Source organism: Nomascus leucogenys, chromosome 16 (assembly GCF_006542625.1).
Source record: "Nomascus leucogenys isolate Asia chromosome 16, Asia_NLE_v1, whole genome shotgun sequence".
NCBI classification, from domain to species: Eukaryota; Metazoa; Chordata; class Mammalia; order Primates; family Hylobatidae; genus Nomascus; species Nomascus leucogenys.
The window spans coordinates 11,569,848-11,591,171 of record NC_044396.1 but is presented as its reverse complement, the minus strand read 5'-3'; the positions used below and the strand labels follow the sequence as shown (position 1 = coordinate 11,591,171).

Sequence of the window (21,324 nt, the reverse complement as noted above, 5' to 3'; positions counted from 1 at the left end):
AAAGGGAAAGTGAAGAAGAAGGGAAAGAGAAAAGACAACGGGGAAGAAAAGAGCATAGAGGAGAGAGGAAAAGTGGGGAGAGAAGGGAAGAAAGGGAGCGAGAAAACGCAGGAGCCCTGGTTTGCCGGTGAGCAGACCCGGCGCAGCCACAACGCGGAGCCGCAGCGCCCACTGGTCCTCGGAGCTGCCAATCGGCGCGTAATCCTGTAGGAATTTCTCCCGGGTTTATCTGGGAGTCACACTGCCGCCTCCTCTCCCCAGTCGCCCAGGGGAGCCCAGAGAAGCAGGCTCGGGAGGGAGGGAGGGAGCCGGAGGAAAAGAAGAGGAGGAGAAGGAGGAGGACCCAGGAAGGGGGCGCGGCGCGGCGCGGGAGGAGGAGGGGCGCAGCCGCGGAGCCAGTGGCCCAGCTCGGACGCGCTGCTCTCCAGATACTCCCGGAGCTCCAGCCGCGCGGATCTCGCGCCCCCGCCGCTCTGCCCCCAAACTTCTGCCGCAGCTCCCTTTCAAGCCAGCGAATTTATTCCTTAAAACCAGAAACTGAACCTCGGCACGGGAAAGAAGTCCGCGGAGGAGCAAAACCACAGCAGAACAAGAAAAGCTTCAGAGAGCAGCCTTGCCGAAGCACCAACTCCGTGTGGGGAGTGCAGAAACCAACAAGTGAGAGGGCGCCGCGTTCCTGGGGCGCAGCTGCGGGCGGCAGGAGCAGGCGCAGGAGGAGGAAGCGAGCGCCCCCGAGCCCGAGTCCCCGAGTCCCCGAGTCCCCGAGCCCGAGCCGCAATCGCTGCGGCTACTCTGCTCCGGGTTCCTGTGCGCGGGCTGCGCCGAGCGCTGCGCAGGAGGCTTCGTTTTGCCCTGGTTGCAAGCGGCGGCTGGGAGCAGCCGGTCCCTGGGGAATATGCGGCGCGCGTGGATCCTGCTCACCTTGGGCTTGGTGGCCTGCGTGTCGGCGGAGTCGGTGAGTGGGCCAGGCGGGGGACGCGCGCGCCGTTTAGGGTGTTTGAAGCTACGAGAGGAGCCCGCAGGGAATAGGGGAGCGCCACCTGGGGAACCCCCAGCCCCCCAGTATACACCGGAGATCCGCTGGGACAAATGCGCTCGTCCGATCACCCTTTTCCCCTCTTCCGATCACCCTTTTCCCCTCTTCCCTTCCGCAGAAAAGCGCTGCTCGCTGGCGTTGCCCCGCGGTCTGCGGGAATGGGGGCACCGAGAATTGCAGTTTGGTCTAGCCGCAGAGGCCCCTGAAGTCACTCCCAACTTCTTCGCCCTCGGCGGGTCTGGCTGCGTGGTCCGGGAAGGACGGAGGGGAAAGGGTGGCAGGAAGGGGGAGCCTGGGTCGGGCTCGCGAGGGAACCGCTCCTCTCCGCGCGCTCCTCGAGACCAGGGATGACCTGGAAACTTTGGGGTCCCTTCCTCCGCACACCATCCCCCACGCCAGCTTTCCTATTTGACTGCATGCAAGTTCTGGGGAGATGGGGGCCAGATTTAAGAGACCCGCGAGTGTCCAGAGAGAAAAGTTTGCAAAAGTTCTTTTGTTTGATGCTCCCTGCGGCGAGGGCGAGGTAACCGACACTACGTGGAGTCGCAGTACGCTGTCCCTCAAGGGGACACTGGGGGATGCACGGAACGCGTCCGAAAATGCTGGGACGCCGGCCACTGGATTCCCAGTCCTGCGGCGACCCCCTCCTCGTTGAGGGGCGGAGGTTGGACCGCGGGGCGTCAGAGGCAGGAGGACATTTTCATAGGAGTTACACGGGAGTGAGGCAAGCAGGGCGAGGCGGGGTACGTGTGACACGGCGCTCGGCTTCGGGTCGCCTGGCCGCGGGGGGACAGAGGCTTCCCTCCCGCCACGCTCGCCCTCTCTGGCCCTGGCGGGGCGCTTCTGGGGCCGGGAGGAGTCTCGTCTCTGGCGGGGCGCCTGCGGGCACCCAGCTTCCCTTCCCCGCCCTGGCGGTGGGAACTTGATTTCTCCTTTTGGTCCCGCTTCGGGGGCTGGAGCTTGTTTCCCCACGTCGCCCAATGAGCGCCCTCTAAAGGGAACTGCCTCCTTGGCCGCCTCTCGTCCGCAGCTGCCTCTACCTGGGCGCCAGGACCTTTGTCTAGCCAGGTGGAAGCTTGAGCACCCCGGATTTCGTCTGCAGCCTCAGTGCCCTCTGGGGTCTCAGGGAGTGCGGCTGTTTCTGGCCCTTCTGGTTCCCCACGTCCTCTCCCTTTGCCATTAATAACGTATCAATTTCTAATTAACTGAATTGTCTCTTCAAAGACAAATTATATCATCTTAAGGTCTTTTAGGTGGTTTTATGAGTTTGAGTCTCCCTCCCCACCTTTTTGTGCTGAGGCTAATTTAGGACTGGGAAACCTCTTTGGCATCGAGCGGCAGATGGACATTTTTAATCAGTGTGGGAGCCTCTGTGTGCGCTAGCAGATCCCCATACGTTCTTTGTGGTTGGAGAGCATGTAGAATTGGAAACTGTACAGACTACATGAGTATTTTGGGTGCTAAGGTTGTGAAATAGAACTCCGAGCCTTATCAGTGTTTCCCTTTGGCAAATGATGGTTTAATCCGTTGGTATTAGTTATCTCCCAGCCAGTTATGATGAACTTTGGCTCTTTGTACACCAAAAGGCAGCCGTTCTCTTGTTTATTTCAGATAAACGTTGTTGCTCCTCTTGTTGCAAAACAGGGCAAAGGGACTTCATCTAATAAATTTCAAGAGCCTGCCTAAAAAACTGCACATGGTTAAGGAGGCCCTTTTTTTGCTGAGTCTTATTCAGGGATTTGCTAGGAAATGTTACTGTTTTGGGATTCTGGAGAGAGAATGTTTCTGTCTTCTGCCCCTCTGGGTTTTTGCATAAATCTACCAGTGCTCCTTAAGGAAGTTTTTTGGCCGAACTATGTACCCGTCCTCCCCGGTGACAGCTTTGCCCTGAACTGTGTATCTTTGGGGTTCTAATATTTCTCAATTTGAACCAGAACTGGATGCTTTCCGAGTGAACTGCTTCATTGTGATAGATACTGTTTTCAGTAATTGGAAAATCATCCAAAAAGGGTGATTAGATATTTATAAAATGTCAACTTGGAGACTAGCAGAGAATCTTTGTTAGGCAGTGAGTCAGTCTTTCTAAATAGAAGCTGTTTCAAGGCCCAGAATGGCTAACAGTCCATTTAAATTACTTTTCAGTCTCTGTTTCATGTATAGCAGCAAAAATATAAATGAAGTCAAAAGACTGAATTTAAAAAAAATTAGCAATTACAGAATATTATTTCCAGGACTTTGCATTTTAATTTGAAAACTGCAGCTGTTTCCTGGGATTTAGAAGTAGTGATTTGGGTTTAAAGTCTCCCTTTAAAAGGAAGAAAGGAAAACTGCCTATAGTTAGTGAATTCTTGAGTTTTATACTTAGCTCTGGGGGTAAAAAAGAAGGTTCTCAGGAACTAAGGCTCAAAACTGCCTATGAAAAGGAACTGGTAGCTGTTCCTTTATGGATCCTGGAGACAGCTGGGAAAGCCTGTTTCTAGTGATCCATTCATACTTTCCACTGGCAGGTTAGGTCTTTCGCTGCGGAACACCAGGCAAGGGGAAAATCTGACTGAGTGTGGCAGTAGTGATATGCTGCTGGTTTTCTGTCCATTTTGTACATGACTGTTTATCTTTAGAAATAATATATTGCAGACTGCTATAAACACGTAATTTGAACTGGAAATATGTTTAAGAAAAGGAAGTGTTTTGAACTAGAGGAATTTTATAAACATTCTTAGATGTCTGTAAATTAAAAGAAACTGTCAAGTCATTTGGGCCCATGCATTATCTCTTGGTGTATTATGAAAGGCAGGCTCTGGAAAGTTTGTATTAGAAGGGTAACTAAAATCGAAATCATGTAACTGTTTGCAGTTCTTTAGAAAATATAGTTTGGCTGTTTTATGAGTGAAACAAATTGCTTTTGCTGGGGAATTTTATAAAAACAAGGGCTCTTTCTCTCTTAGTTGGGTATTAGCAGAAGGAAGATATCATTTAAGAGGGAAAGATCTTGAAAGATCAGGCTTGTAGAAAATGGATGTCTGAGAAGCAATTTGAGCATGCCCTTCAGCTTCTGCTTTTAGGACCTGATATGTCTTGTTTTGATGGTAACCAACCTTCCAGGGGTAGCCTACCCTGTGTAATATGATCACTTAAATGGCGCCTTGGATAATCATTAGTTTGGAAAGGATTTCAAAAGGTGAACTGGTTTGTTCCCTGGGTGGAACTAGTTTTCAAGTCTCCAAAAGCCCCCAGAGACCTGACTGGCCAGCCAGAGGTGGCTTGGAGTCTCCTTAGGTTGGCAAGGCCCCTGAACCTGACCCAGTCACACAGAGCCCCACCAGCCCTGTCATTAAGGTTTATAGCGAGTCCAGTCAAGCCACTGTGCTGTTGGCATCCCTGCTGGTGGGGATCCAGTTGTCCTGTGAGGAATGCCATCTGAGTTTAGATTCTCACTAGATTGTCCTTCTTCCATTGCCAAAAATCAAACTAAAAGATTTTGCGCTTCCTTTTCTTCTTCCCAAGGCAGAAGGGTGCATTGCAGAATCTCAAAACCACTGAATTCTTTTCATGGACTAGAGGCCAAAATAAAGTCTTAGAGAAAAGCCAGAAGTAACGAAGAAGAATCTTTGCTAAAACCAATCTAATTTAACTTTTTTAGTCAACTGTGCCAGTACTATCATTTTCATTCTAATCATTTGGATTTAAATCTTGAAGAAGCCCTGGACTCATTCATCTTTGTTGGTTTCCACGTCCAGTCAGCCTCTAAGTCCAGGTGTGCATTCATTCTGCAAATATTTATTTCGTACCTACTAGGTGCTTGAGGTAAAGCAGTGAGCAACCAGGCAAATATCCCTTTGCCTTCTTGGAGCTTGCATTCTAGTGATCTTTCCGTTCATTTTTTCATGCCTTCAGTGGCCAGCGTGAAACTTCCGCAGGAGTGCCAACCGGTCCCAGAATGCCCTGGCCCATGGGAACCTGCACTTAAAGATGCAGCACCAACAGGTGTTTACCCAGCTCCTGACCTGAGCTCAGCACTGCAAAGGAGTCAGGGGTTTGGAAACGTGGTCCCTTCCCACAGCGCTAATCTTTTTTTTTTTTTTTTTTCTCTTGAGATGGAGTCTCGCTCTTGTTACCGAGGCTGGAGTGCAATGGCATGATCTTGGCTCACTGCAACCACCATCTCCCAGGTTCAAGCGATTCTCCTGCCTCAGCCTCCTGAGTAGCTGGGACTACAGGCACGTTTCACTGCACCTGGCTAATTTTTGTATTTTTAGTAGGGATGGGGTTTCAACATGTTGGCCAGGCTGGTCTCCAACTCCTGACCTCAGCTGATCCACCACCTCGGCCACTCAAAGTGCTGGGATTACAGGCGTGAGCCACCACGCCTGGCCATTGGTCTCTTCCTGCAGCAGTAATCTTGATGGGAGAGAAAATTTCAAATGAAGAGCTTTCCCTCTTTTTTTCTTCCTTGGGGGCTTGCCAGCTTGCGCTTCTGTCAATAGCCTTGTAGTTGCCATTCCTGGCCCAGACACTTGCATGCAGTTTGGTTTGTCCTCTGCCACTTTAATCATGTTGCCCATGGTCTAGACACCTCCATGTCCTTGTTTTCATGGCATATAGTCTGTATGTCTCTGCTGGATTTATAAGCGGCTCCATAATAGCCATGTTACCCACTTGATCATGTTCCACCACATCTCCCAGCCCTGGCCCATTGATATCAGTATCATGAACACTCCCTGGACATTGCTACTTTTTCAGTGTTTCTCCTTTTAAATGCTATTGATTAAATGCAAGCTCCAAATACCTTTTCATGGCTGATCCAGCCCTGTTGTTTTTAATCCTTCTGTAAATAGCAAGGCATACTGATGATCAGAATCATTGGAAGTATGTGAAAATACAGATTTCAGGCCTCCTCTCAGACTTACACAATCAGAAGCCTGAATGGGGGTGGGAGTGTGGGGGAAACTGTATTTTTATAAAGCAACTGAGATGATTCTAATGAATCAGACTAATTTGGGAATCGCTGGTCTAGATCACAGCATTACCCTTAATTATGTGCTATTCTGTGTTACTACTAGGGTTTTCAGCAGTAGCTGGGCTTAGAGTACAAAGGGCTTGGGCTTGGGAGGTGGACAAGTCTGGGTTCAGATGCTGGTACCTTGCCACTTGATGTGTCAGAACTTGGACAGCATATTAAAGCTCTGAGTCACTTAAAAAAGTGTGTGTGTGTAAATTGGACCTAAGAATGCCTTTATAACATGACTGTTGTGAAGATGAAATGAAGGGAGCATATGAATGATACTTGAAGCACAGAAGATAGGACGTTTTTTTTTCTTCCGTTCCTCTCTTGGCCGCTTATTTTTTGGCAATGAAATGAATGAAATGAGGGAGCCATGTCAGATGTTCTTACCTCTCTGACATTCTAAAGAGGTGAATTTTCTCTCCCATCAAGTGATCGTGCTATGGGAAGAAACCATGTTTCCAAACCTCGTACGCCTGTGCAGTGCTGAGCTGGGTAAACATCTGTTGACGCTGCATGTTGAAGTGCAGGTACCTGTGGGCCTGGACATTTTGGGGTTGGTTGGCACTCCTGCAGAAGTTTCATGCTGGCCACTGAAGACATTATGGTTCAGGGTCAACTGAATACACCAGCTCCCAGTGGACCTGGGCTAGTTGTCCGGTTTTGATGCCTTTGCACTCAGTGTCATCAGCATTGCAGGGTTGCTGTCAAGAATAAAGAAGACATTGATGTAACGTCCTGACACATCAGCTGTGCACAATCACACCTCCTCCTCTTCACTGAGGCTGTGCTGAGATTCCAGCACATGGGAAGGAGAGAGTTAGAATTTAGTCTGTATCATGTGTTGGTATGCCGTTGGTCATTTAGAATGGGGTGGCAGGGGTAGTGAGTATATTTTGGGGATCTGGGGGCAGAAAAGGGAGTATTTTTATTTTTTAAGAGTGGAAATGTGGCCTGGCATGGTATCTCATGCCTGTAATCCCAGCATTTTGGGAGGCCGAGGTGGGCCAATCACCTGAGGTCAAGAGTTCGAGACCAGCCTGGCCAACATGGTGAAACCCCGTCTCTACTAAAAATATAAAAATTAGCCGGGTGTGGTGATGGACACCTATAATCCCAGCTACTCGGGAGGCTGAGGCAGGAGAATTGCTTGAACACAGGAGACAGAGGTTGCAATGAGCCGAGATCCTGCCATGGCACTCCAGCCTGGCGACAGAGTGAGACTCCATCTCAAAAAAAAAAAAAAAAAAAAAAAAGAGTGGAAATGCATGAAATTTCTTCTTTTAGCCATTTGGGCTTTAGGTCTTACTATTAAAAATCTCGATTGCATTTTGATAAGTCTGTTTCTAGGCAGGATTAGCTTTAGCAACAAGGACAGAGGGGTGAATGCCTCTGAATGGGAGAGGATACTGTTGAAATAGAATTGTGAATGTCTGTTTTTCTCGAGTATCTCAAAGAATTGGTAGGAGTGGGAGAATGGAGAAGCCTTGAAATCTTTGGAGATTTTCCATTTGCATTTCACATCAGCAGAGTGAAGCCAACGAGTGTGCAGCTGGTGGCGTGATAGCCAATGCAGTCTTGGAAAAATGGGAAAATGTTATTAAAGACATGTTTTCACAGTTTTTTTCTCTACCATTCAATCTATTTTGTGAAAAACGTCACAAAGACTCAGTAAGTATGCTCTCTACAAAGCATTTTGGTTTTTTTTTTTTTATGATTACACAGGTATATTAAATACAAGTAGCCGTGATGTTTAAGGAGTATGTGCAATTAATAGAATTTAGTCTCATGGTATAAGAATGACACATGGAACAAGATACACAATTATTAAAGGAAATTTTTTTTTTTTAAGGGAAAAGTTAAATATGTATTTTTTTTTTTTTTGAGACAGAGTCTCACTCTGTCACCCAGGCTGGAGCGCAGTGGCATAAATGAGGCTCACTGCAACCTCCTCCCCTCGTTCAAGTGATTCTCCTGCCTCAGCCTCCTGAGTAGCTGGGATTACAGCGCACACCACCACGCCTGGCTATTTTTTTTTTTTTTTGTATTTTTAGTAGAGATGGGATTTCACCATGTTGGCCAGGCTAGTCTTGAACTCTTGACCTCAACTGATCCGCCTGCCTCGGCCTCCCAAAGTGCTGGGATTGCAGACGTGAGCCACTGCACCCAGCCGAGTTAAGTATGTATTTATGTGTAATTTGTTATTAAATATAAATACAGTAGACTAAATATACAACATTTTAAGTCAAGGCAAAAGCAAGGTTTTGTACACATGTAATTAACTGTCTTAATCCCTGTGAGACCTCAGTTTTTCCATCTCTAAAATGATGGAGTTGAACAAGAAGAACTCTCTTTAATATTTACATTTTCTGCTCTTTAGGGTATGGTAGGAGAAATGTGAAGATTAACTTAATAAGTAATTATTAATCCCCGGTCAAATACTTCTAATTTTATTATTGAAACATGGAATTTATTCACCTTACAGAAAGGCAAGTAATTTCTAATAGCTCATGGTAACCTGTTACCTTGAACTGAGTATTCATTGTTTACTAGGAGTGTATACATTGTCCTGAGTATTCACGATCTAATGTCTATTTATATTAGTCTGTTCTCACTCTGCTAATAAAGACATACCCGAGACTAGGTAATTTATAAAGGAAAGACTTTGATGGACTCACAGTTCCACATGGCTGGGGAGACCTCACAATCATGGCCGAAGGCAAAGGAGAAGCAAAGGCACGTCTTACATGGTGGCAGGCAAGAGAGCTTGTGCAGGGGAACTCCCATTTATAAAACCACCACATCTTTTGAGACTTACTACCACAAGAAAAGTGCAGGGGAAACCGCTCCCATGTTTCAGTTATCTCCACCTGGCCCTGCCCTTGAAACATGGGGATTATTACAGTTCAGGGTGAGATTTGGGTGGGCACACAGCCAAACCATATCACTAGTATTTTTTTATATATTTTCTGATACAAGCCAGAGTAACATAAAGAACAGCTGAGTGGCAAAAATAACTTTCATTCTAGATAGAAGACTACATGACTTGATATACTGGGGGGCTTTTTAAACTATAAGTCTCATAAAGTGTTTTAGGCTCCTCATATGGTTTCTGGCCTGGATCTCCATTTCCGGAGTTGCCTTCCATTTGGTCCCTCTCTAGAGCACTTGAGCCTGGTCTGAGTACTGTGCAGACCACAAGCAAGAATCTAAATGAGCAGACTATGGTAGTGTTGCCTGGGTTTGGATACACTTACTATGTAACCTTGGGCAAGTTTCTTAACCTTTCTGAGCTCAATTTTCTCATCTGTAAAATTGAATATCCTAAAATAAGCTTTTAGGATTATGTGAGACACAATAGGTAGGGACTTTTTAGCATAAGGGAATGTCCATGCTTTGTGTCACATACTAGTTATAATTCCTGGCTTTCTGCTTCTCTGAAGAATAAGGGCTTGGCACACACATTACTTGGGCTCATCTGATAAGCTCTAGCCCAGAGGATGGCTCAGCATATGCATGCTAAGGCCTACTTTTTCATAACGGGGGCTTTCTTCTTGTCTTGGGGTAGACTAGTTCTACGCTGAGATATTGGGACTATGTTTGTAGTCAGCTTTTCTCTAAAAGTGGATGATGTGAGAAAATATGCCATTTATTATTTCTGGCTGATGAAAGGTTCCTTACAGGGACAGGACAAATCCGTGTTAAGATGTGAAAAGCTCATCTTTCCCAGTAATTTTACCTCTACAAATCTGTCCAAAGGAAATCATTACCAGGTAAATAGTATTTAATGTCTTTGTTGAAGTCTTACTTATAGTAGTTAAAAAAATGGAAACAACCCAAGTGTACAATAATAGAGTAATTGTTTAATAAGATTCTGATTTAGACACTGAATATCATGTGGCCATTAAAGATTTATTTGAAGGGTATTTATAACTTAGAAACTACAGTACACAAAAAGTTGGATATAAAACTATGTATAGTGAGACCTTGGTTATATTTTAAAAGGTGTGTGTGTATATAAAGATAATGTATATATACAAATCCATACATGTCATAGAACTGTGTAGATACACATACACAAACATACATAGCATGAATACAAGTAAAACTAGGAAAATCAGAATAAGATTGGTAGATTGTATCAATATCAATATCCTTGTTGTGATGTCTACTGTAGTTTTATAAATGTTACCATTGGCGGAAACTAGGAAGGGGCACAAGAGATCTTTGTATTATTTCTTACACTGTGTGTGAGTCTACAGTTATCTCAACAAAAATTTCAATTAAAAAATGACAGCAGAGCTAGATTGTTGTTCAAGTTAAGTTCTGCTGATCCTTCAGAGAAAGATATGTTATAAAGCTCAGAGAATGATAGAAGGCTGTTCCTTCTCATTTTAGGAGGTTAGCATCACTCTATGTCAAAACCAGACAAGAAGAGCAGAAAAAACAAACCTATAGGCCGATGTCACTTATATTAGATGTCAAAATTTTAAATAGAGTATTATTAAATTGAATACAGCAGTTTATTAAAAGAATAATGATGGGCCCAAGTGGGATTTTTCCAAGGACAGTTTCAACATCGGAAAAGCAATGCAGGTATTAACAGTTTAAGGGAGATAACAATATGATCATCTCAACAGATGCAGAAAAAGCATCTGACCAAAGTACATGTGAAAGTATTAATATAAAGGTCCCCAAATTCTGGTTAACTGAAGGCATGTTATATTTGGCTAGTACATCTGTGCTTCGGACTCAATTCACTTGACATGTTTAGGAACCAAAAGGCCTCTGTTTACAAAGTTGTTAGGCAACAGTCTCTAGTTGCATGAGTGACAGATGTGTGACAACCCAATAAAGGATGGGCCATGGCATATATAGATTCTAATTCATATGGAGTTGTTCTAGCATTGCCCAGGTTCACTGTGTACTCACAAATTAAGACAATGCAAGAGATGGTTTTGAATGTTTTAGAATCAGATAAATTGGGGTTCAGTTTCTGGTATTACCACTTAAAAGCCGTGTGGCCTTAAAAGCCATGAGAAGTCTCTTATCATCTCCAAGCTTGTTTCTTCAGTGTGAAACTGGGATTAGAATAGTTTGCTTTTTGGTTATTTTGAAGATTAGCCTCAATAATGACTAAAATCTTCTAACACAAAGCCTGACCCATAGTAGGTGATTTAAACCTGTTGGTTTCTCTTTTCTTCTAAGTTTTGTGATTCTGCAGTATATTATATTTTATGTATAAATATATATGCATATGTTTTGTGTTTCTCACTTGCATCCTGACTCTTAACTCTATGGGACATATATTTTCACAAATTTAGAACTGGTTTTTATTTTTATTTTTATTCTTTATTTTATTTTTTTTGTGTGAGCAACAAGGCTGTTTATTTCACCTGGGTGCAGGCGGGCTGAGTCCGAAAAGAGAGTCAGTGAAGGGAGATAGGGGTGGGGCCGTTGTATAAGATTTGTGTAGGTAAAGGAAAATTACAGTTAAAGGGGGGTTGTTCTCTGGCGGGCAGGTGTGGGGGTCACAAGGTGCTCAGTAGGGGAGCTTTTGAGCCAGGATGAGCCAGGAGAAGGAATTTCATAAGATAATGTCATCATTTAAGGCAGGAACAGGCCATTTTCACTTCTTTTGTGGTGGAATGTCATCATAGAACTGGTTTATTTTTAGTCAGGCAAGTTATGATGCTTAATTATATTTTGTATTTCCCCTATGGCAAGTTATGATGCTTAATTATATTTTGTATTTCCCCTATCACCCATATTTCCTGAATAATACTTAGCTAAAACTTGCATACAAGTTGGAAATTTAGTTAAGACTGGAAAATCTTTGGTAGTACTTGGATTATAATTAAAATACTTAAAGAAGGTCAGCCACGGAACCCTAATTATTTTTATTTTTTTTATTTTTTTTTGAGACAGGGTCTCGCTCTGTCGCCTAGGCTGGAGTGCAGTGGTGCAATCTCGGCTCACTGCAGCCTCTGCCTCCCAGGTTCAAGCCATTCTCCTGCCTCAGCCTTCTGAGTAGCTGGGACTACAGGTGCACCACCATACCCGGCTACTTTTTGTATTTTTAGTAGAGACAGGGTTTCACCATGTTGGCCAGGATGGTCTCGATCTCCTGACCTCGTGATCCCCCTGCCTTGGCCTCCCAAAGTGCTGGGATTACAGGCATGAGCCACCGTGCCTGGCCTGGAACCCTAAATTTTAAACACTGTTTTATATAAATTTACTAATGAATTAAAATCTTAACTTTATTTATATCCCACTTCTGAACTCGCTTAAATAGGAGTGGTGTTTTGATTTGATGATTAGATTTGATTAGATTTTGTGATTATGCTGATTAGTTATTGAATTAAGTTTTGTACTTGATAAATCAGTTTAACAATGGACACACGTTACTATAAGCCAAAGAAGGACAAAGCTCTCTGTTGGTCCTGCAAGTTAAAAAGAAATTATGACATGGTACTCATCTTCAAGTAACTACTATCTACATTATGATTATTTAGAGAATTGAAAATGAGTTGGGCCAACACTTAAAATATGTGTTATATGTACAATATGCATCAGTTTTCATTGAATCTAGTTGGGCATTTGTACAATCAAAATTGCCAAAAAAGCACAATGGAGAATAAGAAGAGCCCCTTGTAGTAGAGAAGTCAGTGGTCTCCTGGAAAGGCAAAACCTTCCTAAAACCTTCGTTGAAGTGGCACAGTATATTGGAGAAAAATGAGAATTCTATTGATGACTTGGAGACACTTGATTTTCATATGTTTCCCTTTTTCCCAATCTTCTCTTCAAAGAAAGACTTCCAAATGGTAAAATGTACAAAAGGTAGAAAGAGTAAGAAATTGTTTAGAACCTGAATGATGTGTTGATACTTCTATCAGGGGAGAAAGTAACCTTATATTTCAGCCAGTCTTGATTCTCCATATTCTATAATCTTTGGGGTCTTAAAAGTGAGAGCTGGGCCTTTGTATATATCATATGTAATCAGGTAAAAAGTATATATTTATAATATATACTTATACACACCGTATATTATATACATTACTTATATGTATCCGGCAAAAACTTACAAGAGACGGAGTCTCACTCTGTTGCCCAGGCCGCAGTGCAGTGGTGTGACTATGGCTCACTGCAACCTCGATCTCCTGGGCTCGAGGCATTTTACTGCCTCAGCCTCCTGAATAGCTAGAACTTACAGGCACCAGTTCTGGCTGTTTTTGTTGTTGTTGTTCACGTGGGGTCTCATTCTGTGGCCCAGGCTGTGGACCTTATATTAGGTGTTCAGTTAGATCAAATAGCTTTAGCTGGCCGGGCACGGTGGCTCACACCTGTAATCCCAGCACTTTGGGAGGCTGAGGTGGGTGGATCATGAGGTCAGGAGATCGAGACCATCCTGGATAACACAATGAAACTGTCTCTACTAAAAATACAAAAAATTAGCTGGGTGTGGTGGCAGGCACCTGTAGTCCCAGCTACTCGGGAGGCTGAGGTGGGAGTATGGCGTGAACCTGAGAGGTGGAGATTGCAGTGAGCCGAGATCATGCCACCGCACTCCAGCCTGGGCAACAAAGCAAGCCTGTCTCGGGGAAAAAAAAAAAAGATAACTTAGCTAAGTAATCAAAGAGGTTTAAAAGTCTTGGGATAATTCTCACTGTATTCTTTTGGATTTTGCTTTTTTAGTTTTTGTAACAATGGAATTTAGAGCTGGAATGGACTTTTAAAAGGAAACACATCCAGAGAGCTTAAGTGATTTATCCAAGATTACATAGGTAATTAGTGGCAGAGTTGTAAATTTAGCCTACGCTGTTTTATTAGTATATTTTCTTATATAACATTCCTTTTCTGGCTGCTTCTACTCCCTCATTCCCCCCATTAATGATTAGCACCTAATGCACTTATTTCTGGCACATGTTTGATAAATAAATGAAATACCATGAAACATACATTTTACGTTATACATTTAGCATCAGTGTGGTTAGTGGGTTTTGTGCAGAATCCTTTGGTGTTTAGATACTTTTTCAATTTCCAGCAAAACTGTGTTCCAACTAATTCCTTTACCTGCTGGTGAAACTTCAGGCTAATTACGGGAAGACAGTTGAGAGGACTGAGATTTGGAAGACCCAGAGACTGAAATAGAGTTGATTTGTAAGTCTTAGGAAGATTGTGGAGACTTATAGATAGAAAAGGAGATAAAAGCTTCCTGGAGATAAGAATCGGGACCAGAAGCAAAATCCTCATGAATTAATACTGCATTTTCTGGGGGAAAGAAGGCTGCTATTGTAGTTAAGAGAAAAGAACATTCCTTGGATTTTTATGCTAAAAATATGTCAGTGCCTTCCAGGAGAGAGTCTGATGCACTTACAGCCCAGGTAGAAGTGCTTTTTTACCCAATTCCTTTTGCCAGTCTTAGATGTAGGCTCCTCTTTTCTCCCAAGAGTTTCCTCTTGAATATTGGCCAGGTGCGGTGGCTCATGCCTGTAATCCCAGCACTTTGGGAGGCCGAGGTGGGTGGATCACGAGGTCAGGAGTTCAAGATCAGCGTGGCCAACATGGTGAAACCCTGTCTCTACTAAAAATACAAAAATAGGCCAGGCGCGGTGGCTCACACCTGTAATCCCAGCATTTTGGGAGGCCGAGGCGGGCAGATCACGAGGTCAGGAGATCAAGACCATCTTGGCTAACATGGTGAAACCCTATCTCTACTAAAAATACAAAAAATTAGCCGGGCATGGGGGCGGGTGCCTGTGGTCCCAGCTACTCGGGAGGTTGAGGCCGGAGAATGGCGTGAACCCGGGAGGCGGAGTTTGCAGTGAGCCGAGATTGCGCCACTGCACTCCATCCTGGGCAACAGAGCAAGACTCCGTCTCAAAAAAAAATAAATAAATAAAAAATAAATAATAATAATTAGCCGGGTGTGGTCATGGGCGCCTGTACTCCCAGCTCCTCGGGAGGCTGAGGCAGCAGAGTGGCTTTAACACAGGAGGCGGAGGTTGCAGTGAGCCGAGATTGAGCCACTGCGCTCCAGCCTGGGTGACAGAGCAAGACTCCATCTCAAAAAAAAAAAAAAAAAAGAAAAAAAAAGATTATTGGTTTATAAATTTTATCATAACACAAATGTATTTGAGTCAAACTTTTTCAGAAAAATGTCTGTGAGATGTTTTTAAGAAAAGAATTTTATTAAAAGGCAGTAACATTAAAAATTACCACAGCCTTCTCCTACTATAGATAGGCATTTTCCGTTCATTGTCTATAACTGTCTCACAACTGCTATGCGGTATTACTTGCCAAGTCTGCATTTTATGTGGCCCAGCACAAGTTAGAGCCTCAGTTTTTCTAGCTTTAAATAGTCTTGCTATGACACAGTAATCTTTCAAGAGAGCAGTGAAAGTGTCTAAATGTATCACCACTGTTTAACGTAGTCCAATGGGTGCAACCCTGGATCATGAAGTGTCTAATGGTTGCAGCCTCAAATCACGAAGTATCTAATGAAGGACTGCAGCCCTGAATCATGAAGTGTCAGAATCTTCCTTTTCATTGGTTGGCCTAATCTTCCAGGTCGCTGATACTCTGATTTCTTTACCAACTTTTAGCATATTGCTTTAATGGCTTCTTTCTGCAAACTTCAGTCTGGTAGTGGGAGAACTAAGAGGTAGAATTAATAGAACCTCTCTAAATCTCAGCTCTGCCAATTTCTGGACTTGGGCAGGTGATTTAACCTCTCTATGCTTCCATTTTCACATCTGTAAAAAGGAGATTAGTCATCGTAGCCACCTCATAGAGGTGTTGTGAGGGCTAATGCCTTAATTAATGGGTGTCAAGCACTAATAAAAGTGCGCAGGATAGAGCCTGCACTAGACTCTTAGTGTTGACGATGATTGAAATGGACAGCTAATTAGATGTACTGACCAAAGAAGACGGTGTCAATAGTCTTTTGAGGTTTTGAACATGAGGCAGAGAAGAATGATGGTGCCACTGACCAGATCAGGAGGACAGACCGATTTTTTTCCTCTTCTTTTTGTGGCTCTTGTGTTTTGGTGAAAGGAGGAGGCATTTTGGTTTCTCTAGGTTTTCCATCTGGGTAGTGGAGGGCATGTTCTCCATTATGGGTTTTCAACCCTTGCTGCCGATTACGTAAACTTGGGAAGCTTTTAAAAACTATTCATGCCTTGGCCCCACTCCAGACAATTAAATCAAAATCTATGTGGTTGGGGTCCAGCTCCCTGTTAAAGCTTATTCTCACTTCCAGAAGGCTTGAGAACCCTGCTCTAGAGGACTTCTTAGTCTCCAGTTTAGAGGGCAGCCTAGCAGGCAAGATTTTGTATTCTTAACGTATGCTTTCTACTGCTGTGATTAAGCCCCATGTAATGAGGTGGCTTTCCAGGACTCATCTGCTGCCTGTCACAGTCTAAGCAGTGTGGAATTGGGAAATCCTTGCTCCCTTCCAGCTTCTTCCTTTTCTCCAATGTCTTTTCTGCTGGATCATACTTTTTTCTTTTGACTATTATTTTGGTGGATTTGGAAACATTTGAGAGGTCTTTAGACAGAAGACTGCATAGCTATAAAGTAAGTTTATCTGAGGATGTCTTTTAAAAAAATGCACACATTGCCCTTCCTGAAGGAAAACTTTTCCTAGTGGAACAAAGGACACTTGTCCTCTTGGTCTGGTTACAGAAAAGCATGTTTGGCCAGCTTATTAGATTTTCCTGAGTTCATACTTTGAACAGAAAAATTGCATGTTTTACTGATTGGAAATACATTCTGGGACTTGATTGAATATACTGATCATGTATAGGTCCTGCATAGGTGTCTTAATAACGGCCTTCTTACCGTACCTGCACTTAAGTTCAGCAATTTGGACCTGGTTCAAGTCGCTTCAATTCCATGGAGCTGTATTGTTTGCGGCTGAAGTAGGAAGAGAGAGTGCTTTAGGCTGTCTTGTGAGCAAGACATCTGAGTTGTCTTTAGTTCATGCTTAAGCACAAAAGCAGCAGCCCATCATCTAATCTATTCATAGTTTACTTTGGGTATCTAATTTGGGAGCATGCTGCCCCTCACTCACTTCTAAAACACAATTTTCCATCCATTGAATAAAAGGGTCTATCTTTAATTGACTCAGGGAACAAAACCTTGTTGAAGAATTCTGGATTTCTCAAAGCTTTTAAAAATTGCTCTGCAGGATAGCATTACAATGCTGACCCTACCGTCACTCAACATGTATCTGTCCTACAATGGAGTTGGAAGAGGGATTATTCTGAGAAGGCTATTAAAATGAAACATTTACTATGATTCATAGGCTTTTAAACCCAGTAAGTCTGTAATATGTAGAGTAAAATTCAACATCAGTTTATTATTTTGGTGATGATAGGGTTAAATGTGTCTTTACAAAGTATTAAGCATGCACAGAGAAACTGCAAATGTGAATTCTCTTCGTTCTCCCCATTAGGAGTGTATGCCTGATAGATAAATGTTCCAGAGCATTCATGTAATACAATTAGTAGATGTAAGTGCTTTTTCTCAGTGGAAATTGAGGTCTGTTACAAGGAGTAACAGATTAGGCCAGTGGTTCTCGAAGTAGGGACTGATCAGCAGCATCTACAGCTCCTTGGACCTTGTTAGAAATGGAGATTCTGGGCCTCTCTGCAGACCTAGCAATCAGAAACTTTGCAGGTAGGGCCCAGCAGTCTTGAGCTTTAAAAAGCCCTTCTGCATGCTAACGTTCGAGAATCTCTGAGCTATGGTTCTCACCTTGACAGCACAGACACTATTGAGAGTCCTTGGTTGTGGGGCACGGGTGTCGGTATTTTTGTTTCTTAAGCTGCCTTGGTGATTCCAGTGTTCAGTCAGGATTAGAGGCTGCTGCTCTAGGACCTTGCTACCCAAAATGGGGGTCCCAGACCAGCAGCGTGGGCATCACCTGGGAGCTCTTTAGAAATCCAGGCTATCAAACCCCACCTGAGACCTACTGAATCGTATTTAAGTTTAACAAGATTCCCAGTGACTCATAAGCACATTAAAGTTTGTGAAACACTGATTTATAGAAATACTGAGTTTCCTTTGTAGAAGCCAGCCCTTAGAACGCCCTTAATTTAAAAGTTTTGTGAGGAGGTAGAACAGCTGTTTTGGCTTCTGCCTGGCAGTGACTCAGGGAAGCAATCACTGGGGGCAAGGGAAGATTCCAAAAGCTGCGAAGGACCCAGGACCATTCCATCAAGTGAGTGCTGGTGCAAGTAATGAAAATCCCAACTCAGATTGGCTTAAGCAATGGAAACTTTTTGGTTCAGATAATGGAAAAGTTCAGGAGTAGTTCTGTTTTCAGGTCTGGCTGCATCAAGAGGCTTATGTGATTTTTTTTTTTTTTTTTTTTTTTTTTTTTTTTTTTTTTTTTTTTAAATCAGCCTCAAGGCTTACGTAACTCTCAGCTCAACCTGACTTTGTTAGATTCACTTTCAGGTTTTATAGAATTAGAGTAACAGCTAAGCTGTTGTTAAAAAGAGATTCCTAAACATAGTGGGTTAAAGTAGATTTATTTCTGTTTGACACAACAGTCCCAAGACAGGTATGGTGGGATAGCTCTGCTGTGCTCACACGCAGTTCTTACCTGCTGGTCCAAGGTGGCCAGTCCATCCATACTGTCTCCCAGCCAGGAGAGAGAGTCAAGGGGGAGAACATACCCATTCCTTTTAATGCCACAGCCTGGAGGGGTAACACATCACTTACACTTATATCCCACTAGTTGCAGCATAGTCACATGGTCACACAAGGTACTATGAGGGCTGGGAAATGTAGTCTCTACATGGGTGGCCACATGCCCAACTAAAATCTGGGGATGTTTTGTTACTAAAAAGGGAAGACTTTAGGTATTGATGACAACCAGGAGCGACTTCTCCTCTGGTGGTGGCAAGATGGAGTCTGGCAACTTCAGGTTAACAGCCCATCCTCTCAGCAGTTGCAGTAGAAAGCACTACTCTTTCCTAGTTCTTCCAGTAAGAATCCCCGAATAGCTTCCTAGTTCCTTAATTTCTGGGAACTACACATGAAGAAGTGTCCCCAGAATCCCGTGGACTGTGATAGAAAAGGATTGGTTCCCCCAAAGAGAACTTTTAATAGCAGGCATAGAACAGAGAGACCTTTACCTCACTCCTTTGTGAATTGGCATTTGGACCCAGACAAGAAAGGAAAGTGGAGAACACGGGGGTGCTCAAGCCAGATGTGGGGGCATTGGGGGCTATTTACTGTTGAGTTAGTCAAGTATGGAATATTTGAAGATTATTAGCACGTGACATAAAGGGTATTTAGGAATAAATGTGTTTGCTGAGTTTAATAAACATAGGAGACTGTAACAGTGTACTTTTGATCTTCCGATCTCTTATTTTAATGGTTGGTAAATAACAGTAAAAGAAAATATAAACTTTGGTAAATGCTTTTAAGAATGTTTTAAATTATTTAATCTTTAATTGCTAAAGATTATATAAATAGAAGCCTTTAGTGCATCAGACAACCATGAGTGTTGGAGAGATGATGAATTGAACTTGTGTTTACCGTCTCCTTCTCAAGGTTTTGTTTTCTTAGTATGTTTTTTATGCTTAGTACTTTTTTATACTTTATTCATTACACAAAGGATTTGAGGTAATTTCCAAGACTAAGGCCTTTCTCACAAGCTTTAGAAGAAAATTCTAAAAGCATACTACATCCTGCTTTTAAAAAAAGTTGTGACAGTCTTACATGATAGAAAAATAATATATCATATTCAAAATAACATGGTATTTCCAAGGCTCTCAACTGCTTATTGTCCTTTTAATAAAAATGTGGATTGTAGGCACATCTGCTATAAATGAATTAAAATTTCATTTGCCCAGAACTTTGTGTATTCCATTAATAAGATTTACCCAAAACACTATTGTTGGTTTAATAAATATTAAGAGAGCATTTGGGATGTGCCTCCTGGCGTTTGTTGTTTCTCTCCTTTGAGCATTAACTACCCTTCTGAGTGTTCACAGGCTGCCTTTGTTGTTTTGTGCCTTGAGGTATAAATAGAGGCAGAAAACCCAGAAGATGCAAACAAATTTAATACTATAAACTATTTACAGATGTGTTTAGTATTCATTCAATAGAACCTTTTAGTTTATTGAATATAAACCAACTTTAGCATTCTACATGTGCAAGGGGTTCTGTTTTTTCTTTTATTGAAAATTTTAAAGACGACAAAAACATCTTTTGGTAGTATCATCATCTAATAAGCACCAGAAAGATGTAACGTCATGACTTGCATCTGACCCTTTGTCTTCTTGGATCTTACATACTTTTGGACAACCAAGAGTAAAAAGGGCGGAAACTTCCAATCTCGACTGAGTAAAAGGAAAGCCTTTCTAAGAGGTGGTCAAAGATGGAACAGGCTACTTCAGCAGGAGGCAGGACCTGTACCTGGAGCTAAGCTGGTGTGTGTTTGGATCGCTGTTTACTGAGGATCTTTAGAGGAGATTCAAGCCATCAACTGGCTGGGGAGAGTTGCTGACCTTTATAGCTTCCTTCTAACCTTAGAAGATTCTGTACGACATTTTAAAGGTGAGTGCTGAGCAACTTAAACTATATTTTATTTCCTTTCCTGGTAACTTGGTCTGACTGAGACTAGGCATCTTTTGTTGCCTGTAGTTGAAGGAGTCTGGCATTCTAGGACCAACTTGCTGTTCAACTGATGGCAAAATCTCTATTTGCCAAAGTTAGGGGACTGTGTATGTAACCGCTGAAATCTAACATTACCTCAAACTTCAAGGGACTCTGACAGGTACTTTAACCAGTTAGAATGGCACACTTGACTGTCTGGTTTGAGTCAGAGCAGTGAGTGCCTGGGAGAAAACAGCAAACTCAAGACACCATGAGTGGACTTCAGGGAGAGGGAAGAGAGACAGAGGGGCCCACAGGCCAGCACGAAGAGTATAGAGGGAAAGTGGCCACTGTCCCAACCTGCCAGGGGTTTGGGAGGCACTCTTAATTTCCCAAGCATTCACTTATCCACACTTTGACCAGGCAACCCTTCTTAGGCTGGACGGGGACACTCTTGCTGGACCTTGATCACCCATGACCCATGTGTCATAGTGCAGAGCTTTCCTTCTGAGGCTTAAGTGACCAGTGTGACAAGAACCCTGAAACACCTAATGCACAGAAGGACTCTAGGCTCATGGTCCCCAACCTTTCTGGCACCAGGGACCGGTTTCATGGGAGACAGTTTTTCCACAGGTGTTGGGGGGGATGGTTTTGGAATGAAACTGTTCCA

At 43.2% G+C, this 21,324-nt stretch overlaps 1 protein-coding gene across 1 annotated transcript in view; it reads left to right on the top strand.

The window, feature by feature from the left end:
• Positions 1 to 212: 212 nt before the first annotated feature.
• SDC2 (syndecan 2) overlaps positions 213 to 21,324 on the top strand; it is a 117,676-nt gene continuing 96,564 nt past the window's right edge. The window contains exon 1 of the mRNA XM_030795453.1: positions 213 to 955. Within this exon, the coding sequence (XP_030651313.1) occupies positions 896 to 955 (60 nt within the window). The 5' untranslated portion in view covers positions 213 to 895. The remainder of the gene's footprint in view (positions 956 to 21,324) is intronic.